Source organism: Euprymna scolopes, chromosome 9, assembly GCF_053919585.1.
Source record: "Euprymna scolopes isolate OS-2025 chromosome 9, ASM5391958v1, whole genome shotgun sequence".
NCBI lineage: Eukaryota > Metazoa > Mollusca > Cephalopoda > Sepiida > Sepiolidae > Euprymna > Euprymna scolopes.
Genome location: NC_136490.1, coordinates 152,679,868 through 152,690,224, shown reverse-complemented (window position 1 = coordinate 152,690,224; position 10,357 = coordinate 152,679,868). Strand labels below are relative to the sequence as shown.

At 33.1% G+C, this 10,357-nt stretch overlaps 1 protein-coding gene across 1 annotated transcript in view; it reads right to left on the bottom strand.

Moving 5' to 3' along the window:
• Positions 1-390: 390 nt before the first annotated feature.
• The window catches only part of LOC145284935 (uncharacterized), a 175,649-nt gene continuing 165,682 nt past the window's right edge, over positions 391-10,357 (bottom strand). Inside the window, exon 31 of the mRNA XM_080134033.1 lies at positions 391-835. Within this exon, the coding sequence (XP_079990159.1) occupies positions 573-835 (263 nt within the window). The 3' untranslated portion in view covers positions 391-572. The remainder of the gene's footprint in view (positions 836-10,357) is intronic.

The window sequence follows — 10,357 nt, the reverse complement described above, 5'->3', positions numbered from 1 at the left end:
ACAAAGGTATAATTTTGAGTTGATTGAAATGTTCATTTGTTAAATGGGTCCCCCTCTCGACAAATTTTCACAAAAAACACTCATCTAGCCAAAACAACTATCAATAATTCCCCACACTCTTTATCTGTGCCTAAACCTAAACATAGATTCCATGAAAAAAGCTTCTTTCTTAGAACTACACGCCTGTGGAACTCTGTTCCATTTGCCTGCTTTCCAGCTGACTACAATTTGATTGTCTTCAAGTCCAATGTAAACAAGTTCTTGATGAACCGTCCTCTTAAGTAATCCAATTTACAAAATTTCCACTACCTACGATTACTATGCTATAATCCCATTGACTACACCCATTAACCCTTATCCTCGAGTGGCCTCCAGGCCTTGATAAGTGGGGACTCCTATGTAAAACAAGAAAAAGATATTTGTAAGCAAATGATTAGACTTGTTTTTTATATGCATTCAAAATGAAGATCTATATACCCCACCATATATTTATACTGATATACTTTAAAAACCAATTTCTTTTATTCTGTTTCTTTCTTTGCTTTTTATGCCGTTCTGACGTCTTACACTTATTATGGTGATGTCATATAATACATATTCCAGCCAGGAGCATCAGCCAGGACAATCATTGCAGGTGCACCCAGGAATAAATCACAGTTCAAATCGTTGGTTGATGATCCCGTGTATAAGCTGACAATAGAGCAGGTCATATGTTGCATACATCTACTTATGCAGTCCAAGAGGCTACGGACATGCAGAGAATATGATGGGCTAGTAATTCTTTTGTTTTTTTCTCTTTGGGACACAGTCTTCTGCCGTAGGAATGGATTAGGTGCTGGAAAGTAAAAAAAAAAATATTCAGAAATGAAATGACATACATTGACATACTTTACCCTTTTACAAAGTGTCAATCACCTAACACTTTTTATTGGGTGTCAACCTTCAACCAATACCCTTTTACAGGGTATTCACTCCAAAAATGCAAAATGCACTGAGACTAAAGCTGCCTTCAGGACTGCCAGCAACCACTGCAAAAGAGTAATAAAAAATGCAAGAGAGCTATATGCTCAGTCCGTTAAATCCAAAGTAGCTGATCAGCGGCTTGGTTCCCACCAGTTTTGGCAAATAGCAAACAGGATCTTGCGTTCTATTCCAACCATCATCAATGGACCTGAGGTCATCTCGTCAGCATCAGACAAGGCCAAACTATTTGCCAAGAACTTTGCAGCTAATTCTACCCTATGGGACGAAGGCCATCAACTCCCTGTATTTCGTCCTATAACGGACAACACACTCTGCAACATACAAATATCTGTGCGTGATGTCACCAAGCTAATCAAGAACCTTGATTCTAGTAAAGCAACTGGCCCTGATGGCATTCCAATCATTGTGCTGAAAAAGCTTCAACTAGAACTTGCCCCTATACTTACAAAACTGTTTAAGCGTTGCCTTTAAGTGCTTCCCAACACCCTGGAAAACCTCATCAGTATGCCCTGTATTTAAGAACTCAGGTGATAAGTCCTCTCCCTCTTAGTACAGATCAATAAGTCTCTTGTGTGTCATAAGTAAGCTGCTGGAATCCATATCAAATAGAGAAGTAGTCAACCACCTCAGCAGAAATAACCTTCTTAGTGACATGCAATATGGTTTCCGTTCTGCCAGATCTACAGCAGATGTGCTAACTGTTATATCTCATAGGATTAACAAATCTCTTGACAAAGGCTTCCTCTCTAGGGCAATTGCTCTGGACATATCAAAGGCCGTCGATAAGGTATGGCATAAGGGCCTACTTCACAAGATTTCCAGCTACGATATAACTGGAAATGTTTTCTCGATCATAAAATCATTTCTCTTCGATAGGCTCATAAGAGTAGTAGTTGATGAGTAGAAATCAGAGGCCTACAGTATTAATGCTGAAGTCCCTCAGGGGTCCATCCTAGGCCCAACGCTCTTCCTGATATACATCAATAATCTCCCAAAACACATATTTAAATCATTCGTTGACATCTATGCTGATGACACTTCAAAGGCTGTAAATGACAAAGTTCTCTCAGATTCTCTCTCCTCTGATTTTGAGCGTATGGTACAGTGGGGAAGGAGGTGGCTGGTTACTTTTAATGCATCTAAAACCAAGCTCCTATCTTTACATCATCAACGCTCTGATCCCCATCTGGCATCAATTGATATGGGTAGCTCTTGTCTAGGGGAAGCTCCATGTTTTGATAAACTTCTGGGCTTGACCTTTACTCCTAACCTGAAATGGAATACGTACATCAAGTCAGTTGCCAAGATCACTGGAAAAATGGTAGGATCCTTCTACCGCTCCAGAAGATATCTCACCGCTGATGCAATTCTCTATCTGTATAAAAACCAAGTACGTCCAAGGATGGAGTACTGCTGCCACATCTGGGCAGGAGCTGCTAAAACAGCCTATCCTGCCTTGACAGAGTACAAAATAGACTTCGTGGCCTAGTGGGTGATGCCCTTTTCTCTTCCCTGCGACCTCTCTCGCACAGGAGAAACGTTGCGAGCCTGTCTTTGTTTTATTGTTACTACCATGGCAGGTGCTCGTTTGAACTCCAATCTCTGATCCCCCCTCGCCAATCTTTCGTGATAAACACCCGCTTAGTTGAAACAACTGTCAAAAAATTTTCCCCACTCCTTATCTGTGCCAAAATCAAAACGTAGATTCCATGAACAAAGCTTCTTTCTTAGAACTGCACGCCTGTGGAACTCTGTTCCGGTTGCCTGTTTCCCACCTGACTACAACCTGGATGTCTTCAAGTCCAATGTGAACAAATTCCTGATGAACTGCCTCCTTAAGTAAGACTTTATCAGATCTCCAACACTAACGTACTGTACACACAATAACCCTTATCCCCGAGTGGCTTCCGGGCCTTGATAAGTAGTGACTATTTTGTAAAAAAAAAAAAAAATACATTCTTGCGGTTTTCCATGCAGGTGTGGCTGGTAAAGTCTGGAGCAAACTGATTTTGTTTACCAGGTCTTATAGAATTTTATAAGTTAGCACTACTAAGCACTAGGTGTGTCAGAAATTTCGTGAAAATAGTGAATAATTCCACCCCATTTTCCAAGATTATAACTCATCGAAAAATGTAATTCAAGCCCTAATTTTTTTTTCAATTAAAGGACCAAAGACCAAAATCTCATTAAAAAAAAAAAAAAAAAAAAAAAAACGTGTTTTTTTTTAAAAGGTTTTTAAACTTCGGACTTTACAGGTAAATTTCTAAAAAAAACTACTTTTTTTTTTGTTTTAAATTTGAATATATTATTTATTGACCTTTTCTCTTCAATTTGTGATACATAAGACTTTGGTACATAAATTAATTACTTACTTTTTAATAGACATTTCAAAATGGGAGGCGTGAATTATTCGACCCCTGTATTTCCAAGCTTATAACTCCTCGAAAAATGTAATTCAAGCCCTAATTTTTTTTCAATTAAAGTAGCAAGGTTCCATTAAAAAAAAAAAGAAAAAACAAATAACGTGGTTTAAAAAAAAAAGATTTTAAACTTCAAACTTTACAGGTAAAATTCTACAAAACACTACGTTTTTTTTGTTTTTTTGTTTTAAATTTGAATATATTATTTATTGACCTATTCTCTTCAATTTGTGAGTAAATTAATTATTTACTTTTCGGTGAGTAAATTAATTATTTACTTTTTAATAGAAACTTGAAAATGTGGGGGGGGCGTGAATTTAAAAAAAAACGTTTGTCTAAAATATTATATTCGGTTTATTGGAAAGAACATAAAATTTCACATTGGCCCTGAAAATATCGTAAAAATAGAATCAATAGAAAAATTTTGATAGATTTTTAAAGTTTAAAAATTGAAAAATATTGAGTTCGGAAAATTCATTACTGTTTAAAAAAAAAAAAATTTCTATTTTAGTGGGGTAGTTGTACCCCAGCTAATTATTTATCTTTTAGAACCCTCGATAAAAACGACAAACTCCTTTTAACATTAAACATTTGCAAGTATTTATTCAACGGGATAATAGTGGTGGAGCTCGAAGTTATTGAGTCAGGTCCAAGTCGGACTGTCGGTGCTGTTGGATGTTCCCTGCACTCTTTTTGGGGACAGTAGGATCAATGCGTCCTGCCTGTCGATTGGCCAGTCTATGGCCGAAGAACTTACAGGGAAGCATTGATCCGCCAGAGAGTATAGTTCATTAGGGGGGGGGTGCTACACTATTACTTTTAAAACAACTTTAATAGTTTATTTTGGAAGTATAATCCATAAAGAAAATAAATAACCCACTTTTAACAGAGAAATTATGAGATTTTTATATTTTATTCGCAGTTTCGTGTTAGGGGTGTCAAAAATTCCTACAAAAATTCTGATACACCTAGCTAAGCACTGGTGGCGGGACGGACTTGAAGAATCTTGATCTCCCCCCCCCCTCTCTATTTTTATATTTTCATTTTTTTTTTTCAAGTTTTTCAACGGATTATTAATTATTGAAGGGACACTAAGATGATAAAAAAAAATCAATATTTAAATATTTGCAGGGCGTGCTCAGTTTCTAATGTAACCTTTTAGTAAATTCATCATCCATTTTCGAACAACTCGACGATTTTAGGCTAAATTTTGCGAATATAGCCTTTTTAAAAAGTACTTTAGCCTTTTTTAGACTATTTTATAAAGCAAAATTTAAAAAAGGCTAAACTAAATTCGCGTAATGTAGCTTAAAAACATCGAGTGGTTCTAAGGTGGGTGATCGATTTATTATAATGTTGCATTAGAAACTGAGCACCCCAACACATATTTAAATATTGACTTTTTTTTTCATTTTTTTTATAATCTAGTAGACTAGTGTCAATTCGATAATAATTCACAGAAATTTTTTTTTTAAATCGGAAATAAATAAAATAAAGAGGGGGCAAGATCCTTCAGGTCCGCTGCAGTGAGTGCACTGGCATACAACTATCACATAAACGTGTTACTTTTTGAGCTTTGAAACGATTTTCATTACTTTGGGTTAACACCTTTCCGCGAAAATTTCTTTGCTTTGAGGACTGAAGAGGAAAGTGAATTTCAACGAAGCGGGAAGAAAGGAAGCATTAGAGTTATGTGGAATTTAGGAAAACTCGTCCCGGGAAAACTCGTCTCCGGAAAACTCGTCTCCGGAAAACTCGTCCCCTTTCGCTAGGTAGGAAAACTGGTCCCTTATTGAATAAATGTCGATTGAAAACACATTTTATGATCGTTCTTGAAGGAGATATTGTTTTTTTAAAATAGACTATAACCCCCATAATATTTAAAGAAAATTTTTTTTACTTGTTTAATGTTTTTTTTTTTTAATAAAATCGATTTTCTAAGTGTTCGCTTTCTACCTAACTGGTTAAGTTCTTAGTGGTTTCACTTATTTTAAAGCGGTTAGTATGTTCATAAACGAGACCGCTTTTTTTTATATTAATATAAAAAGAATTTATGGGTTTGTATTACTGTACACATAGATTCGAAAAAGTTGTCAAAAACAAATATATAACAAATAAATGTTATCAAAGGCAAGATAAGTTACTTTTCTACCAAACTGGATATAATTTTCGTGTTTTTATTCAATTTAACATGTTTATTGAGCTCGAAAAGCATACAGTGTTTACCGATGTATTGGAAAATTCAAAATGGCGGCCGACTTTCTCTTTAACACGGTAAGTTCGGAAAAAGGTGTAATAAATAATAAACTAGACAAAATACTGTTAGAAATTTGCTCAATATATGTTACCGTGACATAACTTGACATATATTCGGTGGTTTTTTAATAACATTTTCTTTAGTTTATTATTTATAACACCTTTTCCCGAACTTACCGTGTTAAAGAGAGAGTCGGCCGCCATTTTGAATTTTCCAATACATCGGTAAACACTGTATGCTTTTTGAGCTGAATAAACATGTTAAATTGAATGAAAACAGGAAAATTATATCCAGTTTGGTAGAAAAGTAATTTATCTTGCCTTTGATAACATTTATTTGTTATATATTTGTTTTTTGACAACTTTTTCGAATCGATGTGTACAGTAATACAAACCCGAAAATTGATTAATAAATTTATTTAGTGATTACTTTTTCTCTTAATGATTGATTTTAGAATTTTGAAGTAAAAATTTTAAAAAATTAAAAATTAGTTAACGAGAGATTGTTAGCACATGGCATCCCTCGCGCCAAAAAAATATTTCGTTTTTAATTTATTAGTTAATTTTTGCAAAATTTGACAGGACGACAATAAATGTTGATAATTGATAAAATTATAATTTTAAATAACGCATGAGTGCATTTTGTATGAGAGAAAACAAAAACATAACAACAAAAAAAGAATTTAGGAAAACTCATCCCGGGAAAACTCGTCTCGGGAAAACTCGTCTCCGGAAAACTCGTTTCCGGAAAACTCGTCTCCGGAAAACTCGCCCCCTTTCGCTAGGTAGGAAAACTGGTCCCTTATTGAATAAATATCGATTGAAAACACATTTTATGATCGTTCTTGAAGGAGATATTGTTTTTTAAAATAAACTATAGCCCCCCCCATAATATTTTTTAAAAAATATTTTTACTTGTTTAATGTTTTTTTTTTTTTTTTTTTAAATAAAATCGATTTTCTAAGTGTCCGTTTTCTACCTAACTGGCTAAGTGGTTTAACTTATTTTAAAGCGTTTATTATGTTCATACAAAGTTAATTACAATTTTTTTTTGTTCTTATTTTAACGATGTTTTTTGGAATCATAAAAACAATAAAAAAAAAAAAAACCCAAAAATTAAAAAACAGGGAGCGATTCGATTCGATTCGATTCTTCGTTACGCTTTTGGTTTTGTTTTTTAATTATGATAGTTTTTTTGTTGTTATGTCTTTGTTTTCTGTCATACCAAATGCACTCATGCGTTATTTAAAATTATAATTTTATCAATTATCAACATTTATTGTCGTCCTGTCAAATTTTGCAAAAATTAACTAATAAATTAAAAGCGAAATATTTTTTTTGGCGCGAGAGATGCCATGTGCTAACAAACGCTCGTTAACTCATTTTTAATTTTTTTAATTTTTACTTCAAAAATTCTAAAATCAATCATTAAGAGAGAAAGTAATCACTAAATAAATTTATTAATCAATTTTATTGAAAACTCCGCTATCGTTTATCATTTTTTTGTTGGTTGCTTTTCGAAGGGAGATATAGGTTTTATCCCCCCCTCTCTCTCTCTAAATTATATTTGAAAAAATATTAAAATTTATTATTTTCTTTTTAAAACCAAATCTCCCTCAGTAATTTCTTTAATTTTCTATTTTTAGCGATTATCAAGACCCCCTAAGATGTGATATACCGGGCATTATTTCTCGTTCTCCCGTAACACTCGACATGTTGTTTTTTTTTGTTTTGTTTTTTTTTTCTTTACCAAATAAACGATTCCAAATAAATTAAATAAACAACATAGTCGGCGAGGTAGAAAAATCGATTTTACCCTTTTATAAACAACAGTATATAAGTAAATTCTTTTTATATTAATATAAAAAAAATATGCGGTCTCGTTTATGAACATAATAAACGCTTTTATTAAAAATACAAAAAAAAACATTAAACATGTAAAAATATTTTTAAAAAATATTATGGGGGGGGGGGCTATAGTTTATTTTAAAAAACAATATCTCCTTCAAGAACGATCATAAAATGTGTTTTCAATCGATATTTATTCAATAAGGGACCAGTTTTCCTACCTAGCGAAAGGGGACGAGTTTTCCCGAGACGAGTTTTCCCGAGACGAGTTTTCCCGAGACGAGTTTTCCCGGGACGAGTTTTCCCGGCACCACAAAAAAACTATCATAATTAAAAAACCAAAACAAAAAGCAACGAAAAATCGAATCGCTGCCTATTTTTAAATTTTTTGGTTTTGTTTTTAATTATTGTTTTTATGACTCCAAAAAACATCGTTAAAATAAGAACAAAAAAAAATTTGTAATTAACTTTGTATGAACATAATAAACGCTTTAATATAAGTGAAACCACTAAGAACTTAGCCAGTTAGGTAGAAAACGGACACTTAGAAAATCGATTTTATTTAAAAAAAAAAAAAAAAAAAAAAAAAAAAAACATTAAACAAGTAAAAATATTTTTTTTAAATATTAGGGGGGGGGCTATAGTCTATTTTAAAAAATAATATCTCCTTCAAGAATGATCATAAAATGTGTTTTCAATCGATATTTATTCAATAAGGGACCAGTTTTCCTATCTAGCGAAAGGGGACCAGTTTTCCGGAGACGAGTTTTCCCGAGACGAGTTTTCCCGAGACGAGTTTTCCCGGAACGAGTTTTCTGGGCACCAGTTATGTGTGTTTAAGCGTTCGTCAAAATCGTTTCTAAGTTTTAATACAAGACCAATTCCATTAAGATAATATTTAAAGATACGTTTTACGTAGTAAATATATAAATAATAACGTAAATGTGTAGTTTAGCGGCGTAAATTATTTAACATACAAAAAATTATAAAAACTATTTTTATATAAAACAGATTATTAGACCCAAAGGCTGAAATAAAACCAGAAAAAAATTCATTTTTATTATTTTTTTCATAATTTTTTTTTATTAGATTAAATGTGCGACATTCGCGGCTGTCATAATGCTTTTAAAATTTGGCCTTTCTATGGTGTAACATTTTGGCCCTTTTAAAGCCAAATTTGGCCCTTTTTACGCTCTTTAATGGAACCATGTTTTTGGCCGCCATATTTGTTTCTTATCGACGAAATGTTGCATCCCTCTGCCTTTTCTACAAGTATTTTAGTAGTGAATGCTCTGACGAACTGCAATCACTTGTGCCCCCACGACGTGTGCACCCTCGACAAACCCGACAGGCTGCTAAATCCCACCCCCACACTGTAGAGATCCCTAGATGTAAAAGATCTTTTTACTCCAATAGTTTCTTCCCCAGAACCGCTAGACTCTGGAATTCCATTCCAGGTCCCTGCTTCCCCAACAGTACTGACGTGCAGAAGTTCAAGTGCAACGTGAACCGACACCTTTCTGCCCAAATCCCTACATAGTACCCCGGTAGTTGTTGCCCCTGATAGTAGCCCCCTACATCAAAGTGGCAATTTGCCTTGTTTGGGGTGAAAATGTAATAAAAAAAAAAAAGAGTGTAAAAAAGCCCTTAAAAAGGCCAATCTGTCAAACTTTGGAAAGACCAATTTTTCAAAGCAATACAGTGAACAGCCTTCGGGTCAAATGTGTTTCATATAAAGATAAATAGTTTTTTTATAATTTTTGTCTATCAAATAATTTACGCTGCTAAACTACACATTTACACCAATCCTCGGTTGATTAATGTTAAATTAAATTTTGATAATAAGTTTAAAATAATAAATAAATAAATATCGGTATAAGACTGAATTAATTTGTGAAAAGAGGGAATGAAAAAAATGACTTTAAAATTATATAAAAGGATATCAAATGATTATTGGAGACGTATTGCCTTAATCATCCAACCCAAAGCACAAATGAGATATATTAACAAATCTAAGAGCGACAATTGCTTTACTAAACCCAATGGAGTTACCTCCCTTAATAACTATCACGATTGCGTTTAAATCAATTATTAATTCGACCATCAAACCAGAATTTAAAATTATTTCTAAAATGTATATAGATGAATATCTTAAAACCGAAATGAAAAAAAAAAAAAAATGTGTTTCTGATTAAAAATTCATCCCGAAGCAGCAAGACTAGAGCTGGCCTGCCAGGACACTATATATACAAATGTAGGTAAATTTGGGCATATTTTATTGGTTTGAAAATATAGGTCCTTTTTTTTTTTTTTTTTTGACAATTATCATACAATTTTAATTACAGAATAGTATTATACTCTTCAAAAAGCCTGCAAATTTTCATATAGTTTCGTTCCATAGAACCAAAAATATGAGCATTTCAATATTCAATTTAGCTACCAGTATATATATATATATATATATATATATATATATATATATATATATATATATATATATATATATATATATATATATTCGTTGAAAAGCTAATGACCTGAATTGTGTAGTGGTCTATATAACATTTGCTCTTAAGGTTGCACATTAAGAGGATCATCCATTATCCAGAGCCTATTTTTGGCACTTTCTTACAGCCATAAAATGTTTCAATCATAGTCATTTGCTTTCCTAGTTTTGCATATGAATTACAAAATATCTGATATTTCCCCAAGACCTTTGGTCTTAATGAAGGGGAGACTAAAACTTGCTGCTATGGTTTCAAATAGTCTTAAATAATAGCAAGGGGAGACTTGATTCCAAATATTTTCATGTGGTATATCTCCCCTCTTTGGTTTGCATACAGTAAAAT